This window comes from Phyllostomus hastatus, unplaced genomic scaffold (genome assembly GCF_019186645.2).
Source record: "Phyllostomus hastatus isolate PE091 unplaced genomic scaffold, TTU_PhHast_1.1 phas_contig_1048, whole genome shotgun sequence".
Classification (NCBI taxonomy): domain Eukaryota; kingdom Metazoa; phylum Chordata; class Mammalia; order Chiroptera; family Phyllostomidae; genus Phyllostomus; species Phyllostomus hastatus.
In genome coordinates, this window is record NW_025333513.1 from 585,391 (window position 1) to 606,794 (window position 21,404).

The 21,404-nt window shown below is 42.2% G+C and overlaps 3 protein-coding genes across 8 annotated transcripts in view; 1 reads left to right on the forward strand and 2 right to left on the reverse strand.

Moving 5' to 3' along the window:
* The window catches only part of ANKS1A (ankyrin repeat and sterile alpha motif domain containing 1A), a 187,900-nt gene extending 184,918 nt beyond the window's left edge, over positions 1 to 2,982 (reverse strand). For all 4 annotated transcript variants that reach the window (XM_045835604.1, XM_045835594.1, XM_045835584.1 and 1 more), the window contains exon 1: positions 2,689 to 2,982. In XM_045835604.1, the coding sequence (XP_045691560.1) occupies positions 2,689 to 2,864 (176 nt within the window). In that variant the 5' untranslated portion in view covers positions 2,865 to 2,982. The remainder of the gene's footprint in view (positions 1 to 2,688) is intronic.
* A 1,438-nt stretch (positions 2,983 to 4,420) lies between these two features.
* On the forward strand, positions 4,421 to 11,491 carry TAF11 (TATA-box binding protein associated factor 11). Of its 2 annotated transcripts, XM_045835258.1 has the most exons (5): positions 4,421 to 4,696; positions 7,326 to 7,474; positions 9,680 to 9,767; positions 10,097 to 10,193; positions 10,861 to 11,491. In XM_045835258.1, exons 1-5 carry the CDS (start codon positions 4,526 to 4,528, stop codon positions 10,989 to 10,991), a joined length of 636 nt encoding a protein of 211 aa, XP_045691214.1. In that variant the 5' UTR covers positions 4,421 to 4,525; the 3' UTR covers positions 10,992 to 11,491. The 2 variants fall into 2 exon arrangements, with proteins under 2 accessions (XP_045691214.1, XP_045691218.1); XM_045835262.1 differs by lacking the exon at positions 10,097 to 10,193 and having other exon boundaries at positions 4,423 to 4,696; positions 10,861 to 10,917.
* A 206-nt stretch (positions 11,492 to 11,697) lies between these two features.
* Positions 11,698 to 21,404, reverse strand: part of UHRF1BP1 (UHRF1 binding protein 1) — a 72,729-nt gene continuing 63,022 nt past the window's right edge. For both annotated transcript variants that reach the window (XM_045834701.1, XM_045834708.1), the window contains 6 exons: positions 20,439 to 20,593; positions 20,212 to 20,362; positions 18,183 to 18,445; positions 17,649 to 17,757; positions 17,416 to 17,522; positions 11,698 to 17,020 (listed from right to left, as the gene is read on the reverse strand). In XM_045834701.1, coding sequence (XP_045690657.1) covers positions 16,895 to 17,020; positions 17,416 to 17,522; positions 17,649 to 17,757; positions 18,183 to 18,445; positions 20,212 to 20,362; positions 20,439 to 20,593 — 911 coding nt within the window. In that variant the 3' untranslated portion in view covers positions 11,698 to 16,894. The remainder of the gene's footprint in view (positions 17,021 to 17,415; positions 17,523 to 17,648; positions 17,758 to 18,182; positions 18,446 to 20,211; positions 20,363 to 20,438; positions 20,594 to 21,404) is intronic.

Below are 21,404 nucleotides of genomic sequence, written 5' to 3' on the forward strand. Positions count from 1 at the left end.
AGCTACTGTGCACGACAGATGATGGGCTCCATAGGAGTAGAAGCCTGAGAGATCAGTGCATATTAGGGTCACCAGGGAGCACTTTAAGAAGTTAAGACCTAAGCCCAAGCAGTGTAAGAGAAAAGGGATAAGGTGAGAGAGGGGGCACTCTGCAGTTTAAGAGTAAGCACAAAACCTTTGTAGAATGTGGAGAGTGTCATACATAGATGACTGGATGAACAGATGAATAAATAAATGAAAGGACAAACATACATGTAGTTTGGAACATTTATATCCACTGTAGCTATAAGCTCCTATATCTGCCAGTTTTTGTGGGTCGCTTAAACAGCTAGATAAATGTAGGCTGCAGTTGGCAGTACCAGTTGGTGGGGTCAGGGGAGATATGGCAGCTAATACGAAGGCCAACTCTGAAACTATGATTCCGCAGCTCTTGTTAAATAACCCAGAGTCCCTGAGGTGGGGAGTGTGAGCAGGATGGACCCACCCTCCACTATTTTCAAATCTCAAAAGGCAGGACATGCTGACCTAAGGATTATTTAAACACAGAGTCTCATTTGCTCAGAAGTCTCTCACTTGGTTGAACCAGAGTCACCTCTAATTAATGACACACCTAGTATAACAAGTGCCTGCAGATCCTCCCTGCCCCTAGGAGTCACAGGGATGAGAGGCTGGCTCTTAGGCTCTCTACCATCTCTACAACAGACACAGGAGCAAGTCAGGAGTTAGCTCTCCTACCGAAAGGAACAGAGGCTCCACCATCCACACTTTACAACAAGTGATATATTACAGCAGCATGAGGTCCAAAGCAAAAACTTTACACCCAACAAAGTTTTCCTAGTGTTGCTTAACTACACAGCTGCTAAATCCTCAGCAAAACTTCAACAGTCTCTGAGTGAAGGCAGTAAAAGTAACTTGACCTGTACTTGAAGACAGGAGATATGTGCAAGTTTCTCACTTCAGCAGGATATGCTGGGGGTTAAAGTATCTCTGGCAAACCTCCAAATGCTACATCATTCAACTCATTAGAGATAGGCACCTCCTAACTGGTACAGTCTTTCTGTCATCTCTCAGACATCACAAGTGCAACAATATCAAAGTAATCCAGGTACGACTCAACACCCAATTCATGCATTCAAAGTACATTTATTCAACGTACATTTATTCAACATCTGTGAGTTGTCAGGCACTGAGCTAGGGACTGGAATATAAACACGAGAAAGACAAAGTCACTTTGAAAAATGGAAGTGTACCCTCCCATTATTATTTCCCTTTACCGTGCCCAACCAGTCGAGGCTCCAGGCAGGAGTTCTTCTTGTGTCCCACTAACACCAAATAAGCCTCATTTCCCACTTCTGCGCCTCTCATCAGGGTGTGCCCACCTGGACACTCTTCACCCAACTTCACCTACCCAAATCCTCGCTGCCTTCAAAGCCAGTGAAAGTCCCCCTCCTCCTGGAAGCCCTGATCTCCATCTTATCCCGAAGTGAAGTTGCCCATCTCTGAACTACTAACAATTACAATGAGTACCACCATCAGTTTATTTAAAAATTTATCATCTTCTGATACTTTTATTTATTCAACAAATCCTGAGCACCAGTTGTGTGCCACCATTCTTCAAGGGACTGGAGAAACTGCGGCAAACAGGACTGGTGTTTGCATTCCCAGAAAAACTCAAGGAGAGTTCTCCTCCTATACTGCTTTTTATACAATCCTCCAGTATAGAGCTGGGCTGGGTTCCTACTCAGGGTTTAATATCTAACAATTTATTAGAGCCTTGGGCTTCCTTGGTCCAAGCTCACCCAAACTGAAGTTCCATAAACTAATGGGGAACAAAAGCAAACCAAGCCCTTTCTGAATGAACTTCCACTTCTTTAAAACCTCAAAAGAACAAGGAAGGAAAAGAAAACAGGCTATGAAAGTGCTGCTGAACCAACACATTTTACTCACACGGTCAATTCCCCCTCCAAGCCACACAAACGTAATCTTTTTCTTTCAAGCCTTACATTTCAGGTTCAAGTGTTATTTTAACAACAGACCTTGGAGAAGTTTGGAGTACCCCTCAGTTTCCTAAACAAGTCTTTCTAAAGCTTTATTTCTTCATGAATTAACCCCGAATGAACCCTGCATATGCCACCTAACAGACTAATCCAATGAGGTTCACTTCAAGTACAGGAGGAGCTCCACGAATACTTTGAAGGTGTAAGTCCAGAGTCAATGTTAATTTAAACAACAAAAGCCAGGTCCTGCAGAGCCCAGAGAAAGAGTCCAAGTTCCCAAAAGAAGGTAATCAAGAGAGTTTCCTCCAGCGGAGCCAGAGATTCTGCAAGGCGTGGCAGTTTCTGCAGGAGGTGAGGGAGATTTAAATATACACATATATTTGCTCTAAAGTGGCTTGTTAGATACGGCAGCCGGCACCCTATAGCAAGCAGGATGAAGCCGGGCCATACCATGCGACAGAGGCTGCCACCTGGGCACTCCCACCATTCTTCGTAGCCACGTCGGGAGATTAGACGAGGAGAGCCGGGCACCACTCCGACCTGCACCGGCGTTCCTTATCCCGTGGGCCGTCTGCCCTCGCCTCGGGGCACCCAGAAAACCCACCCCGCCCGGGTCTCAGGAGCCTCGATCTCTCTAGGGACCCAAGAGACTGGTCCCCAGGCGGCTGTCCGGCCCCGGCGCATTACCCACCTGAGCAGACTGGAGAGGGGATGGCTCGAAGAGCCTCCGCCGCCGCCGCTACCGCCTCCGGAGCCGCCACCGCCACCCCCGAAGCCAGAGGACAGCCGCTTCCCGGACAGCAGCTTCTCCACGGCCGGGAGGTGCCCGGTGCGGGCCGCCTCCAGCAGCTCCTGCTCCTTCCCCATCCCCAGGGCCACCGCCCCCTGGACACCCTCCCCAGGGCCGCAGCAATGCCTGCTTCGGGTCCAAAACTTTCCGTCTCCGGGCAACGCACCCCCCAAAACCGGCCGGGGACACCACCCCCCTCCCCCCCGCCTTCCCCCCCAACCAACGCGTCACTTCCGGGATCCGGCGTCACGCGTCACCGCGCCCCCGCGTCCCGCCTCCTGGTCTACCTAGCTGGGCGGGGCTGAGCTGGCGGCGCAGGTGAACAAGGTCTGCAGCTAATGGACTTCGCTGTGCGGATAGGCCTCCAGGGGCAAGAGGGAAGCGCCGTGTGGGCGCCCGTTGTACGGGTGAAAGGGAACAAACGGGATCCACCTGTATCCGCCTCCCGAAGTGTGCTCCGCCTCAAAGGTTTGGGAGGCCACAGGACAGTAAATACGGTAATTCATCCAGGCAATGTAGAAAACAAAGAGAGAAATACGGTAATGCGCACCTACATTTCCTTGTTCATTCTTTCAGAGCACGCATAAATTAAATACGTAATACGCGTGGGGATCCAGTGATACAAAGATGAATAGAATACTCCCCCCGTACCTTTATGACGGAAGGGAGGACAATTTTGAAATAGAAATATCCCCTTCCTCATGCTGCCAATCCCTGAAATTGATCCTAAAGTGAAAAAGTCAAGGGAAATATCTCCCTCCCGGCAGGATGTATCCTCTTACTTTTTTAAAAAATAGATCTTACTTGTTTTTAGAGCAAGAGGAAGGGATGAAGGTAGGGAGAGAAACATCGTGTGAGAGGAAACATCCATCCATTGTCTCTCACAGACGCCCCTACTGGGGACAGAACCCACAACCCAGGCATGTGCCCAGACCGGGAATCTAATCGGGGACCTTTCACTTTGCAGAACTCACCCAACGAACTCAGTCACACCAGTCAGAGCGGTTTCCTTACTTGTGATGAGATTAACCAAACTGATATAAAAAGTCAGGTTTGTGAAACCCGCCCGAACCTTGAGTACTAATGAGTTGGAGAAATCATTTAATTGGGTATAAACTATATTGTATTTCTGGTACTAGCACTGTTCCTGGTTTGAAGTAGGTGCTCAGTAGTTGTGGAGTGAATAAATGGATTGGATAAATTCTGCTCAAGCTATATAACTTTTAAGTGCTAGGAACAGAAGAGAGACGCTAGCAATTCTGTAATCACAGGACAATTAAACCTTACGCGGCGGAGTCCCTGCGTGAAAGTTTACAAGGGAGGCGCACCTCGCGACTAGCGCATACCACGGAATTGCGTTTTCTCCTGTCCCCAAACTAGTCTGAGAAAAGCAGGTTAAGGAAGGAGTTAATTAACATTTCGTTTTTAGAAAGGCGGGAAGGAAATAGAAGTTCCTCGGTAAACAACGCAGCACTCCTTTACAAAGCGTGGCTTCCCAGGATGGGAATTCCGCAAACTGAAATCCGTACCCTCCTCCATTTTCTCTCTCCCCACCACCACAAAACAACAGCTACGAGGGAGTCCGAAGTCCTCCACGCGCGCCTCAAAATGACCCTCGGAGGAGCAGTAGGTGTGATGTCATCGCAGCGCGACAGGAAGCGCCTCGGTTGCCGTGCGGCCAGCGGTGCGGAGCTCCTGCGTGTGACAGCACCGCGATCTCCCCTCCCTTCTCGTGGCGATGGATAATGCCTGCGAGTCGCCCCCGGAAAAAGGTGGAGAGACAGGGGCATCCGACGAGACGGCTGCTGCTCCCGGGAGCTCTGGGGCTACGGACACGGACGGAATCCCGGAGGAAACTGACGGCGACGCAGATGGAGACTTGAAAGAAGCTGCGGCTGAGGAAGGCGAGGTAGGGAGGGATGTGTTGATAAAATCTGGGGAGTACCCCGAGATTGTGTTACTGGCTGCTCCACCGGCTTCCTGGTTGACCGCTCCCAGGCTAAGATCATTTGAATTCACCAGGACTCCCGCTAGACCTGCAATCCCGGAGGCGATTGGGATGTAGGGAGGAGACAAAACTATAGTGCTGGTTCGGTCCCAGAGACCAAAGCACTGAGTTAGTATTTTTAATTCCTGCCCGTGACATTAAAGCTACTTCTAAGGGAGTTTTAAATAGCCTCTTGGTTTTCCTGATGAGGAAATTGGGATCCGATGTCACCCTGAGACACTGCGAGAGCTAATCCAGGATTCCTAGAATCCTTTTCAGCGCAACATGTTTTCTCTTAGATGTTGCTTCGGCATAGCTGTGTTATAGGCTGCAGAGTCGTTAAAGGGAAGCCGAGGGAGTTACTGGTGTAATCACGTTCTTAGTCTTTTGGGACATTAATTGCTGCCAATGTCAAGGGTCTCTCTATAGCATAAACACACCACAACCATCAATCGTGCCACCCAAAAGCTCAGTAGTGTTGCCTGGCCGAGCATCAGTCAGGGGAGCAGAATCAGTGTTCTCCAGGTTCCACTCCTGGGGATAGAATCTCGGGGTATTAGAGCTTCTATGTAAGGGACTTAAAGAAATCACGGAAGGATATTGGATTAGATGGAAACAGCCTTCCAGAGCGTAAAGTTGCATCAAATGTATAAAGTGAGAACTTTTAGGGAAAAAAACAATGTGATGAAACTATTTTAAGAAGGAATCTTTGAAACATCTCAAGGACAGAAAGGATTTGAAGAATAAGTAGCATAGTCCAATAGAGAGCTCAATACACACAGAAATGCATTCAATGGAAGATATAATTCTTTTTTTTTATGCTTCTGAAACACTTTTAAAAAGTGACCATATACCTGACCACACAGAAAAACAAAAATCCTTAGAAGGAGTTATCATAACAAGTCACATCCTGTTAGTACAGTGCAATAAACTTGAAGTTAACAACAAAAGGCTCCCACTCCGCCCCCCCAAAAGGACAACTACCACATGGACATTTTAAACAGTTTTCTAAATAGCCCTTAGATTAAAGAAATTAACAAAGAGACACAACATCTCATCCTGTGAGGTTTGATCAAAACCTTGTTTGAAGAGAAATTCATAGCCATACATATTTTTATTAATAAGCAGGAGATTTTGAAAATAAGCCCCCAGCTCAAGAAACCAGAAAAAGAACAAAATAGACCAGAAGAATGTAGGAACAAGGAGTTAATAAAAAATAAAAGTAGATATTAATGGACAAATGCCTAAAAACATAAGAAATAATAGAGACCTGGTTATTTAAAGTGTAAATGTACAACATTATGAAATAAGAAAGAGCTAAAGGTGCTGATATGGAGATCTTTGAAGTTATAAGAAAATTTAATATTTAAATATAAGCCAATTAAATTTAAATATCTAAGAGAAATAGCTTAGTTTTTAAAAGGGAAATATAAATCACCAAAATTGAATCACAAGGAGATTAGAAAACTTGTATAAATCAGTAACTGGCGAAGAAATTGAAGAGGTTGCTGAACATAAACTACCCTCACTTTCACCTACTTCTCTCATATTCCTCTGACTTTATTTTTTTAATTTAATTTATATTTAGAGAGAGGGGAAAGGAGAGAGAAAGAGAGGGAGAGAAACATCAATCAGTTGCCTCTCACACAACCCGAACCAGGGACCTGACTTGGAACCCAGGCACATGCCCTGACGTGGAATCCGGCCAGAGACCCTTCTGTTTGCAGGACGTCACCCAACCCACTGAGCCACATCAGTCAGGGCCACACATCTCTCTGAATTTAAACATGAGTTCTTCTTTTAGGGAAACAAAGGTTAAATCCCATTAATGAGGTTTGATATATCCTTAGATTGTAAGTTAAGTTGGAGGAGATGAAGCTTGGATTTTGATTTTTTATTTTGTTATTAACCAGACATTAAACATCTAGTGTGATGTCAAAAGCTTTAGTGTGGGAGAGATAAATGGTAAGAGAAAGCCTATCATCAAGAAGGTTTCAGTATGGTGAATATGTGTATGATACAGTAGGATTAAAAGATAGAAAGAAAAGAGTACTACATGTGGGAGAAGCTCACTTAAATGTTCCAAATTCAAAGAAACACTTTTGATGAGAAGATGCCTCCTTTTAAATATTCTTTCCACATGGAATCATCACGAATAAAGAAATCTACAGATTTAGAGGCAGAAGAACTGCTAGATGGAAAGGACTTTTCTGACCTCTCCTCTAAAGAATGAGGTTCGGGGAGGGGCTCAGGGGAAGAGAGGTTTTCATGACCCTTGGCATTTTGTTGCCCTTGTAAACAGACATGGGAGCTATGACCATAGCCAAACTGGAGAACTGGATTTTTAGCTAGTTTTCTTTCCACAGCTGGGCTATAAACTTCTTTAGGACAGATAGTATTTCCTCCACTTGATGGCACAGCCAGTGCCTAGAAGCAGAAAGCTACTGAATAAATGGATTTGTTGTGCTGTTAATGAGAATGATGTTTTCTTACCTTGCCCAGGTCTGGAAAGTGGGCCAGATATATAAAAGCATTTCTTTTACCTTCTCAGCTCAAGAGTCAGGACTTCTCAGATTTAACAGCAGTTGAAAGAGAAGATTCATCATTACTCAACCCCGCAGCCAAAAAACTGAAAATAGACACCAAAGAAAAGAAAGAGAAGAAGCAGAAAGTGGACGAAGATGAGATTCAGAAGATGCAGTAAGTTACTTTCTGATCTTTCCCCATTGCAAGATGCTAACTTGAACCCTGGCTGGCGTAGCTCAGTGGATTGAGCGCATGCTGCGAACCAAAGTATCGCAGGTTCGGGTTGCAGGCCATGACCCCCAGCAACCGCACATTGATGTTTCTCTCTCTCTCTCTTTCTCCCTCCCTTCCCTCTCTAAAAATAAATAAATAAAATCTTTAAAAATATATAAAAAAAAGATGCTAACTTGACCACACAAAGTTAGTAAATTTTTCCTGACCTTTAATTTTTTTATGAACTTGAAGAAAATAAAGCAATTATACATTGGTATATCATAGAAGATATAAATAAGTAAAAGAAAATATCACCATATCACCAAGATAAACACTGTTAATATTTTGAAGTACATCCTCCAAAAAATTTCTATACATACAGAGGTAGGCAAAAGTAGGTTTACAGTTGTGAGTACATGAGACACAGTTTATTTTTTTCTCCATCACCATTTATTTATCCAGAGTTTATACTTTTGTATTATTATTTATTACTGTATTTTCACTTGTATTACAACTGTAAACCTACTTTTGTCCACACCTATATAATTATAAATTAAAATTTTCAAAAGTGTTAAGTACTGTTTGTAACCCTTTTTTTCACATTAAATATGGTAAATGTGTTACATGTAACTATACATCTAGGTCATAATTTTCTTTTAAATGGAAATAGCTTCATTATGTCTTCTGATTGTAAAAGTGAAGCCTCATTGCAAATAATTCAGAGAATATAGAAAAAATAATTAAGCCCTGGCTGGCGTAATTCAGTGGATTGAGTGCAGGCTGAGAACCAAAGTATAGCAGGTTCTATTCCCAACCAGGGCACATGCCTGGGTTGCAGGCCACTGCCCCCAGCAACCACACATTGATGTTTCTCTCTCTCTCTCTCTTTCTCCCTCCCTTCCCTCTCTAAAAATAAGTAAATCTTTAAAAAAATAATTATGTATAATTCTACTACTGAGAGTATATCTAGGGTATATACCTTTTCATATTTTTTTAATGTTTGATATATATTGCAAAATATTTTCATGTTAGTAAATATGTCTGCAAATCATTATTTTTTCATGGCTACATTGTATTGTATTGTGTGGATGAACTACCTAGTTTAACCAACACCTGCAGCTGTTCTAGTGTTTTGGATTTTTTTTCTTTTGACAACATTATGATAAAATATCTTGAGCATATCTTTACATACTTGTCCACTTGCTTCCTAAAATAAACCAGGAGTGTAATTGCTAGTTCAAATAGTACAAATATTTTCAAAGAATTTTTAGGCATATTTCTAAATTCTCCAAATGGGCTGTCCCACTCCATGATCCACACGCACGTGTGAGTTTCTGTCTTCCCGGTCTCATTGGCACCATTCTTTTCAACACTCGTCAGTCTTGTGAGAAATGTTATCTTGTTTTAGTTTATCATTTTAATTTCTTTAATAGTGAAGATTCATTTTTTCCTCTATTTACTGACCATTGGTATTTTTGTAAATTTTCTATTCATGTCCTTTGCTCATTTTCAAAAATCGATGTGGCCATCTTTTTATTTATTTGAAAGAATTCCTATACAGAGTATTAAAGCTTTTCCATATATTTTACAAATATTTTCCTCCTTAATCTATTAATGTTAAAAACTACTGGTTTGAATAAGAAGCATAAATAGTAGGTACAAAATAGGCAGGGGGTGGTAAGAATAGCATAAAAAATGGAGAAGCCAAAGAACTTATATATATGACCCATGGACATGAACTAAGGGGGGGAATGCAAGTGAGAAGGGAATAAAGGGGAGAAAAAATGGGACAACTGTAATAGCATAATCAATAAAATATACTTTTAGAAAAACTACTGGAATGAATATAAATTTATACATTAAATTTTTTCCATAATGTGTAGTAAGGCAGTATTATGGGGAGAGAGCCCAGTGCTGAAAACCCAATATATATAGTACGATAGAATGACCCGACATTGTTGTTTTGTTCTTAATGAAGTAAGAAATGAAGTTGTTTTTCACTCACGTTCCTTAAGAGAAATACTTTACCTTCATCCCTATGGACACTAAACCTAATATTGACCCCTTGAGAATTCATTTTCTAATTGACATTTGATTTTATTGATTGAATAATATATTTTAAGCATTCTTTCTTATAAATGAACTTACACCTAAATCTTTGTCTAGAATCCTGGTTTCTTCTTTTTCTGAGGAGCAGCTGAACCGTTACGAAATGTATCGCCGGTCAGCTTTCCCCAAGGCAGCCATTAAAAGGGTAAGGATGGACTGTCATACTTCTTTTTCATCGGCTAAGAGAACTGAACTAGACTCCAGAGTTCTGTCCAATGGCATTTGGAAATGAGGTGTTAGGCAAATTGGTGGATCATTTAGGTGGGAAAATTAAAGCATGTCCCTCAATAATCTGACCAGTTGCAGTTTTCTATTCCAGCCATAGCGTTTCAACAAACAGAATCCTTGCTTTAGTCGTAATTTCAGTATCCAGTCTTTAGTAAACACTTTCCCAGTGCAGAGCTCTAATGGGTACTTGTTTCTAAAGCCAGTCCTTGACCAACTTAATCACAGAGCCTTTGTCCTTCTTTCAAGCTGATCCAGTCCATCACTGGCACCTCCGTGTCTCAGAATGTCGTTATTGCAATGTCTGGTATTTCCAAGGTTTTCGTCGGGGAAGTGGTGGAAGAAGGTGAGTGGCGATATAAATAATGGATTGAACCTGTGATGGTCTTTATTTTTAAGAACATCTAGACTATGGGACTTAATAAGGCACCTGTAGTAGTTTCCACTTAGACTAGAAGTTGACCAAGGTGGGGAACCTTTGTATTCAGCAGAGCATGACCATTATTCTTTCAAAGTTTCCATACTGGGAGTCGGGAAGCATCTACGAAATGTCCCTCCTATCTCCTCTGCTCAGCCCAGGCTGCCAGAAGCAGACTCTATTTTTCTCCAATGAACTTTGCTCATTTCTGCTGTCAAACGTAAAGACACAAGAAAAGCAATCACTGGGGTTGACCAGTGTGGCATGGTGTGGTTATCCCTGATGTTACAACCCCTGGGAACCACCCACCTACCCATCAAGTGAAGAACTTGGTTGCTGTCTACTACCAATATCTAGCTGGTGAAATTTTTTTTTTTTAAGCAGATTTGTTTTTAACTGTTGCCTATGATAAAGCCTGATAACAGGATTTTATACTAAAGCTAACATGATACATTTTATAGCATTTTCTTAAGAGAAAATGTCTTGGTTTATTTTCTTTGCGAGCTTTAGAAGAGGTAATGAGACTTTCAGGACTCAAAGGGTTGTGAATAAGCTCTGGTGTGGTAACGAAACTTTCTTATCGCCCTGTGTTTAGCACTGGATGTGTGTGAGAAGTGGGGAGAAATGCCACCGCTACAACCCAAACATATGAGGGAGGCTGTTCGGAGGTTAAAGTCGAAGGGGCAGATACCCAACTCGAAGCACAAAAAAATCATCTTCTTCTAAGACCAAAGCCTAGAAAGGCCTCGTACTGGAGGACATACTGGTTCCAGACTCAGACTGCAGACTGTGTGCACCTGCCCATGGTTTCAATGTCTTTCTCAAAACTGATGTTCATCACACCTAGAAGGCATGCAGCCTGTTTCATGCTTGCCTTGACTAAGTATTGAGACCTTAAGGCATTTTGAAGCATTTCACTGTCTTTTGGTTAGCTGGAAGAAAAAAGGCACACGGGCCTTAAGCATCTTCTGAACAGGGGAGCTGCTTGCACAGAGAAAACCTTTCCAAGACAATTTCAATGGTTTCACATAGAAGCCTGAAGTTGCCATGTCGTAGGTTTTTTCTTACATGTGGTTTTAAGTAGATGAAACAACCAGAAACTTTTGACTTGTGATACCCTAACGTGAATGACATGGAAATAGAGGAATGATGGGAGTTTGTCCCTGTAAACATTTAAGATTCTTCTGTGGATTTTGGTGACCATTAAATTGTTTTCCAACTTGTCACATGTGTGTTCATTTTCTGTCTAATTGGTTGGAATTCTGGTGTCATAATAAAATTGGTCTTAGGTTTTTTGTGAAAATTTGAGCCCTTCCCACTTTCTACTAAACCTATTAAAATTTAATCTCATAAAAGAATACTGAAAGTACTTAAAAACAATGTAAAAGCCCATATACTTCAAATTTCTCATAGATAGATATACCACAACTAGTACTGTTTAATAAGTTTAATTTGCTTTTTTCAGGTGGTTCACAGAACCAGTACACTCAAAGTTTAGTTAGATATTGCAATATTAAAATTTCCCAATGCCAGTATTCCAGTTCATCAGATACATTCTCATTGTTTTCCTCAAATAGAGGGGAATGGAGTGACCTTTTATTGACAGTGATTAGCAGTAATAAGGCTACAGTATTAATTGGCAATCCCCAAGAATTCTTTCCTACCATTCAGTGTCACAAGGAGTAGGACTTTGAAGCTGTTGTCTTCTGAAGCGTTCCTGAGCATGTCTTAGTAAAGATTCCAATTCTGTTTAGCACCCTGAGTGGGGGAAAGAGCTTGGACTCACAAAGTTGGGCAAATCTTTTAGTATCTAAAGTCATGGCTTTAACATCTACTCAGCCAATGGAGAAGACACTTCAGTGGGGCATTCCCCAAAGAAATACTATTAAGACTCAAGCTACATCCTGACCAAAAACTAATGAACTGGGGAAAACCAAACAAAAAAACAGATATTCTCTCAACTCAAACAGGATTCTTTTTTAAGTTATAGGAACTGTATCTATTGCAATTTGAGATACTGAATAAGGCTGAAATTTACAAATAACAAGGGAGGAAGTTCACATCCCAAGTCTGGGCACTTAGCAAAACCTCACCGTTTAAGGTTATCTAAGAGTGTTTCACCTTGTTCCTGTTGTAAGAGATGGGGAAAATAATCCCCATTCAACAATAGCTACCATCCATACCTAGCCACAGGTGAACAGGAATACTCCTGGTGGGGAAGCCAAGATCTAGTTGAAAGGATAGTAAATCACACCAGAATCTCTTGAAACAATAATGACTATGGTAAATCACAAGGCAGCAGCACAGCTTTTGTAGGTCTCAAATAACCAGATGTTATCCTACTAGCCTGTGTGCAGCAATGTTCAGTTATTTCCATAGTTTTGTGGTGTTACTTTAGGCAAGTATTAACTATAAAGGAGGAAAAACAAGCCCTTAATGTAAAGGTTGGAATGGAAAGTTCCCATATCAGCACAGCAATATTTCAAACTACCTTTCCACCACCCTCCTGAACTAAGGGGAAACTAATGTAAATGGGTTAAATGAAAGCATTTAAATTATGGGATACAAGCGGGGACCAAAAAAAAACTAATTATCTTCTGGAGGGCAGGCCTCTTACAGCACAGGATTCCCCCACTAGGTGAGTGTTCTAGGAACCCATCTGTATCAGTGGACCAGTTGGTGTTGTGAGAGGCTGCATTCAGCTAGAGTGAATTTTTTTTTGAAGACTTTCTATGCACTTGCCCATTTCATCATGGGTGATTTACGAGAGCACCTGCTCACACCATACTGAGTGTTCAGCAGTTTTGGACCAAAAATGGCATGACCCCCATACCACACCCTCCCTACTCACTCAGTGTCACCCTGAGTGACTTTTTTTCCCCCCAGATAAAAAAAAATCCTCAAAGGGAAACATTTTGCCGATGTGGAAGAGGTGAAACAAAAAAACAACAGAAGCACTAAAAGGCATCAAAATCAATGAGTACAGAAACTGCTGAGCAGCGGAGAAAATGTCTTGATAGGTATATTGCATCAACTAGTACTTTGAAGGTGACTGAAGTTTAAACATGTAAGGATACACAATTTTTTATAAGTTTCAGTGTTTTCTTGGGGGGGGGGTCCCCCTCGCATGTGAGGGCTGGTGTCCAATCCTTGTATATTCCATATAGAGGAACCATTCCTTTTAGAACCATGAGAAAGGATAAGGTTGAAGCCCATGGCAAAATCAGAATCAGATTAAAAATACAGCAAAAAGCAGCCAACACAAGCATAGAATCCATGCCTTCTGTCTTAAGTCAAAGAAACTAGGTTAATTATTCCAGTGAGTTGAAAACTCAATTTGAAGTTGACAACCATCCCTGTAGCTCACCTAAGAGATTTAAACCAGTCCATATGCACTAAAGAGTATCTCTAATACATCCATGGCAACAGGAAATCTAGGCAGTCACAGATGGATGACACACAGTTGTAAATGTTTCACAGCTAAAACAGTGATGGACAGTGGCTGGAGTCTTTGAGGGACAGTGGTACTCTCATCACTCCAGATGTTTTCTTGAGGTATTATTTCTTGTTCACAGAGTCTTCCAGCTCCAAGGCAGAAATCAGAAGCAATTCAAAGGAGCTGACACTTATTTTTTCCTTCAATTTGTTTCCTTTACATTTATCCTGAGAATAATCAACCAATTCACATTTCATTATGAAAAAAAAAAAAGAACTTCATTCTCCCATTGAATAGAAGTATAAAGTTATACAAGATGATTTTTTTCTAAAATTCCATGGGACAAATGATCCCTACATTTCCTGAGGGACGATTTCAAGACAAAATGGCCAAAGCTGCCACATAATGGAAGTGAAATTTAGGGCTCCATTTCACGTGGGCAAGAACTCCAGAGAGCCCAGACACCTGACTGAGCTCTGGCTTTTAAGGAGGAGGGGGAGGCGGTTAGCCTTGGTACTGCCTGGATTTATTTCTATTGCCTTCCACCAAGCACAGGTATAAGGTAAATCTATACCAGGAAATGCCTATTAGGTATATTCCTTGCATGGATGGATGCCAGAGACATATTGTGGCTCAGGGAGGAGAGGAAGGGAAGAACAATCAGAGTGATTTTAAACCAATTCAAGTGAGCCTAAGGTTGAATACTTCCATTTTTCAGCTACTGAATCTCCTTCCTCCTCTTCCAATAACATTAGAAATTCCACACTTGAGAGGACCAGTGATCTATTTTGTTCACCACCCTGCCTTTGAAAGAAGCATCAAGGTAATGGGGAGCTTGTGGGGGGAAGCAGATAGCCTCTCATTTGTATTTCACCGAACAGCCCTGGTGGTTGGTAGTTCCTTTTGGGAGGCCTAACCCATACAAGGACTCCCCACCCTCTCGTACCCATGCATAGTTTCTGCCAGCACCACTTCTTGGATGAGGAACTCCTTAAGTTTCTGATTTGCATAAGAAATGCTTTCTTTTACCTAAGGCTATGAGGTAGAGCCCTAGAGGTCGTATTTCAGGACTGGGTGAACATGTCCTTCCTCTTGACTGTGTATTTGATCAAACACTACCCTCAGCTTTCATCATTCCAGAATTGGAGCCAACTTTTTAAAAATGTGTCCTCATCTAAATGCCTTTTACCCCCTGGTAACTTTTGCTATTGTATTTTATAAGTAAGGTTGTCTGAAGTGCACAGATAACTTAAGACACTAGCATGGTTGTGCGTTAAGTCCATTTTCTGTGTTGTCTCCACGCGCCCTTCCTGGTGATGCAGTTGCGCTTTTGGCCACAGCAGCACACTGACCCCACCCCCTCTCAGCAATGGAATGCCTGGGTTTCCTTCCTGGGCGCTGACAGAGCTCACTGCCTAGTCAGCTGCTGATTTTTCTGTAAGTGCATTACTTCACATTTACCTAGCCCAAACCTCACCTGTCACTTTCCTTAGTTTTCACAGTCTGGCTTGTGGCCCTTCTGCAGTTTTTCTTTTCTTTTCTTTTTTTTAAGTCTCTTCTGGTTTACCTTTCAATGCCTGGAAGTAGTGACATATGATTGCATTGTAATATCCTACTTTCAGGCTTTTTATAAAAATCTTAAATGAGGTTAACCCAAGCATCAACCAGTAGGAACTTCCCCTGTTAACATTCTCTCGAGAAAGATGTTTATTCTGAAGTCTCTAAGCATGACAAAATATTCCCACAATCTCATAGTAACTGATACTTTTAAAATTGCCTTAATGAAGAACTTGCCAAGTTCTTTAAAAGTCTGAACAAATTATATCTTGTTCATTCCTGAACAAGTTTCTGTTTATCATCAAAAATCTACAACATACAAGTCAGGCATTATTCCCCATAGGGAAACCATTTTATCTTTCCTTCAATAGGTCATACATGATTAAGACTTTACTGACACTACTAAGTCACTAGTTCACTAGCTGCCCACCTCTCCATCCTGCCAATTCAAGCTGAGTTAGCCCATGAATTTCTGTCCACTTAACACAGCTTGAAGTATACAAAACATTACAGATGAAGGTAGAGTGTTAGGGAAGAATTAGGTTTTAAAAAGGAGGAAATTGCACTTTTGGGGGGCAGGGGCAAAATCTAGATAGACTGAAGGGTATTTTTTTAACTTGTCAAAATTACATGATTTTAAAAAACCACAGTGATGGAGGGGAGTGAGATGCAACAGGTTGAGATGTTTGTTACAGTTTAAAAGACATTTTCAGCTCCCAAACCAAGTGCTGAGGAGAGTGCTGGTAGAAAGTCATCGTGCCGGGGAAACAGATGTGCTAAGGTCCCCAGGAAGACAGGGAAATCACCTCTGAGGTACAGCCATGGAAGAGACTCAGGACTCTAGCTGGGCACCTGGGGCTCAGAATCAAGCTCCCTATTGATCCCTACTGTGTCACGCCTTCAACCTAGCTCTGAGTGAGTACTTTTCTCTTGACTTAAATTTCAAATAAATTGTGTTGCAGAAAGGAAAGATAATATAACCGAGCCATTACTGTTGTTTACTTTCTACCATAGCATCACAATAATCAAAGCAGAACAAAGGAAGCTTAACCCTGAAAAATCTGATTGTATTATCAGTCAAAATTATATAAGCTTGGTTCCCTTTCTAAAACAAGGAGGGTCCTGGTCTCCTTTATTCTTGTGCCTCTGCTGGCTGTTTCCTGTTCCACTCTACTACCGTGGCCAGAACTCAGGTCACAGACTGTTCAGGTCTACTACAGGAAGCTCTAGGACATAGAATCTTTGGTGGCTCTGTGGGTGACTGAGGAGGTGAGTACTCTTCCTTGTTCACACAGGTTGTGGAGGAAGCAAATGTCTCTGTCATGAACCACGTGGTGACATGGCCCTACAGTGTAGAGAAAATTCTACCTAGTGTGCAGAGGACCAAAAGGCTTTATCTAGGCAAGACATGATGCTTCAGCCACGCACAAAACTGCTCCCAATTTCCTGGAACGTGGTCATGCTTTGCCCGATCTGCCATCCAAGTCAGAACAGCTGGCAGAAAGGAGTTAAGCACTCCCAGGTTCCTCTGGCATCCTAAGCCTACTCATTCCACACTGGAGGCTGCTTCTGTCATAGATGGTGGTATTGCTGGTGATCTCCTCTTTCCTTGGCACAGACAGCTGGGCCACTACTATCAGAGCTCAAAGAGGGGGTTATATTTCCTAATCTCCTGAAGAAGTTTTTCTTTATCCTGGTTGGCATTGGCCAATGCTTGTTTAGTTTCTATCAGTTCCTTTTGTAGGACAGTCAGTTCTTTCACCTAAGGAACAATAAGTAATTCACAATTAATGAATACGGTAACACACCTTAAAAAAAAAGGGCGGGGAACAAGGTGGAAGAATTCAAGCAGAAAGATCTGTAAATTTGGTCAATGATCAACAGAACCCAGTTAGATTTTTTCCTAACAGCCTAATCCCCTGTCCAGAGTTTATCAGGCACAGGAACAGCAACAGGCGGAATATGTGATCCGTACCCATCCACCTCCAGCTTCTGATTTACATTCTCTATTCACCACTTCTGGAGGCTGCTGCCAGGTGACAGAAGCCCATCTGTACACAGCACAAGAAACCTTCCAAGCCTTGTGGATTTTATCAGCTTCTGTGATTACAGTCCTTAAGGGTGTATGGGAAAGGTACTGTTCAGTTAGGTCCTCACCTGCTGTCCAAAAGCCTCCCCTGTGGGCGCCAAGAACACCTGTTCTCTTGGGGGCTGTCTCTTCTCACTTTTAGATACTTCGGCTGATGTTCTGTCCTGATCAGCAGCTGGGAAAAAAGTAAAGGTTCTACATGACAAATTGCTGTCAACATGCAGACAATTCCTAGTTGTCGCCTATTCTCTTACAGGAGAAAAAAGGCAGAGAAGCCAGGGGGCTGCCGAGCCCAACTCACCGCCTACATAGAACACACCATCATCACTCCTCTTCAGCACAACGTGCCCCATGGCCAGAGTGATGGGGATGGGGCCTGGGGACGTCGGGTAGATGGGGGGGATGTCATCCTGCAGGAAAGAGGAAAAGCGCATGATGCCCCCAACGAGAGCAATTTAGGTAACAACCCATGCTTCTACCATTCAGTGTCATTGTTTATCCATACATTCTTGCAAGGTGTGAGACACATAATTGAGTCTGTCCCATTCGAGAGATGTGAAACTGAGGATCAGATGATCTAGGGATTGCACATAGTCATGCCGTATGCCAAAGACAAGGTCAGGGCTACAGATGAGGTCTCCTGATCTGAACCCAGGATTTTTTGACAGCCACACATACTTATGTACTGCTATAACATTGACAAAGAATGCTAATATGCATTTGCTCACGTGATCCTCGCCACATTTTAAAGTGAGAAGGCAAGAGCTTAACAGCTGTCACTGAAAGAATTCCTTGCCTGACAAAGTCTAGGGTAAAACCCAAAAGTTCCTCTCACCTTTAGGGTGATCCTGGAGTTCAGGAGCTCAATCTGCATGGGAACTACCACCGGAATCTCCTCGTCCTCTAAGAAGGGCCCCAGGCTATTGAGCACAGAAGTGACCAGCTCAAGGTCACATCCTTGAAGCAACAAATGCAGAAAGCCATTCTTCGTGGCCAGCGGGGAATGAACAGCTGCACCAGGCCCCACCTCAAAGCGAAGGCCCACAGCTGGCCTGATGTGGCAAGTCTTCAAAGCTGAGGATTCTTGAAAGTGCGTACCTTTGAGAAGACAAAAGGAAAACATTAATTAACAGGGACTGTTCTAAGCACTTTACATGTATTTAATATCCATAACAACCCTATGACAAAAGTGTTATCACCCTCTCATTTTAGAGATGAAGGAACTAAGGCACAGAGAATAACTTGCCCAAAGTTACACGACCTAAAATAGCAAGGATAAACTTTGAACACAAGCTGCCTGACTGCAAAGACCATGGGCTTAGCTACTTTGCTATAATGCCCATAGAAAGGGGATTTCGAACATAAAAGAGCCAAAAAGCTCTGAAAACATAGAACCCTCAACTCTGCTAAATTTGAATGTCTCTTCCTTTCTTCAAGTCTGGTCTCCTCATGCAAAGCTAAGTCTCCCTGATAAAGCCAAGCAGGATCTATGCTAATCTCAAAACTTCATGAAGAACTATCTCAGGTATAGCCAAGGACATGGAACAACTTGAAATCATATCTCAATAAGGCTGTTTTTAAAAAAGCAAAATAAAAAGGCCCTGGCTGGTGGGGCTCAGTAGACTGAGTGCCAGCCTGCAAAGCAAGGGCTTGCTGGTTAAATTCCCAGTCAGGGCACATGCCTGGGTTGCAGGCCAGGTTCCCAACACGGGGCACACAAGAGGCAACCACACATTAATGTTTCTTTCCCTCTCTTTCTCCCTCCCTTTCCCTCTAAAAATACATAAATAAAATCTTTAAGAAGAAAAGCAAACAACCTTTAAAAAATAAAAAAGCAAAAAAGGTAGTATATTTATACAATAGGAGTGTTTAACTCATTTTCACCAGAGGCCACATCAGCCTCGTGGTTGCCATGTAATTTTAGGACTGTATAAATGTAACTACTCCTTAACTAGGGACAAGGAGCGCGGCGCTGCCGCCAGGTAGAAACAAGGTGCTTGGCTGGATAAAACAAGGTGGAGGATGGTCCGCAGCCTTGTGTTTGCCACCTGTGCAATAGAATATTATATAGTAGTGAAAATGGGTTATAGCTAACTCAATAACCTAGAAGCATGTAAAGAATATCATGTTACTCGAAAGAAGCAAATCACTAATTGAAAACCCTGCAAAGCTAAAAAACACATTGATACAAACACATGTGGAAGAATTATAAAGCAAGAGAATGATAAATACAAACTTCAGGATGCCATGATTCCCTTTGACAGCCTGGAGGAAGAAGAAGGTTCAGGAGAGGAATTCCCAGGGCTTCAAAGTTAATGGTACTGTTTTATTTATTAAACTATGTGTTTTATTTATTAAACATGAATTCATTATATTGTTCTTTTTAATGCCTTACATATATTTTATAATATTCATTAGTATTTACTCAATATTTTGCAAAATGATGTTTTTAAGTGAAACATGTAGCACAAGCCCAGATTTACCTTGTCATCTTTTATGATACAAACAATAATTCATATCAAAGGACTTTATCTGAGTGACAGAAGTTCCCTGGTCAGATATAATTTGACGTTAGCTGCCATACAAACAGTAAGTGGACACTATCTTCGTGTATAAGCTTAAGGAGCATGTGGGAAATAAACATGGAGAATAACCTATTGAATGAAAAACCCCAGAAAAGAGCTCCAGGAAGCTCCTGGCAAGAAAGAGCTTTGTTAGAGTTCTTTCTCCCCCTAATGGTTACTGGAGAGAAGAGCCAAGGGCTTGGCTAGGGCAGCTGCCTCCAGAGCAGCGATAGGAGCCAGTTAAGCTGTGGCTGCCCCACACAAATCCCACCAGCTCTCCTGGAATGGTGCCATCCTCACCTGGGCACTGTCCATGCAGAAACTGCCAGAGGCCCACGGTGCCCAGCTGCTGGAGGCTCAGTTCCTCTGCTTGCAGGGCCACAGTCAGGTCCTCACCACGTACCTCAATCCCAAAAGATATTTCATTCACCTTCAGAACCAGAACTGAAACCTGGAAAAGGAAACTCTCTTAGCTGAGTCTTGAGCTTCCAGCCTACAGCCTACCCTCTGCAGAGAAGAAAACTGACCGGGTAAAGACTGAGGTCTTCCCCACTGGGTGAGACGAAACTGTTGGCCTCCGGTGACCCCTGGCCATAACTATACACAACAGGGCTCCCTTGAACACCAGCGCTGTCCAAGACATTTGGAAGAGATCCCGATGGAAGAGATTCTGGGCCAGACTCTGCAAAAGAAAGACAACAAAAGAGTTTGAAAGTCAAAAACTTTTGTTCAAATACAATCTCTAAAAACAATGACAACTGTAAAAACAAAACATTTATGACATTTATGAGACAACTGGAAACACAAAGGCTAACTACATATTTGATGAACTTAAGCGATTACTGTTAATTATTAAGTATGATAATGGTATTTTGCCTAATTTTTAAAAAGTCTGTAAATAAAGCCCTGGCTGGTGTAGCTCAGTGGATTAAGCACAGGCTGCGAACCAAAGTGTCGCAGGTTCAATTCCCAGTCAGGGTACATGCCTGGGTTGCAGGCCATGGCCCCCAGCAACTGCACATTGATGTTTCTCTCTCTCTCTCCTTGCCTTCCCTTCTAAAAATAAATAAACAAAATCTTAAAAAAAAAAAAGTCTGTAAATAGAAGCCACCCAAGTGTCCATGGATGGATAAATGGATTAACAAAATGTGAAGAAAATTCTGACATGCTACAATGCGAATGAAGCTTGAGGATGTCACGTTAAGTAAAACAAGCCAGTCACAAAAGGACAAGTACTGTATGCTGCCACTCATATGAGGCACCTAGAGTAGTCAAATTCAGAGAGAAAGTAGAATGATGGTTAACAGGGGCTAGAGAAGGAGGGAGTGACTAACTACTATTTAATGGGTACAGTTTCATTTTTTTCAAGATGAAGAGTTCTGGAGATGCTTAATAGTGACGGTTGCACAAAATTTGAATGTACTTAATGCCAACTAAATTATAGTTAAAAATAGTTAAGATGGTAAATTTATATGTCTTTTATAACTAAAAGT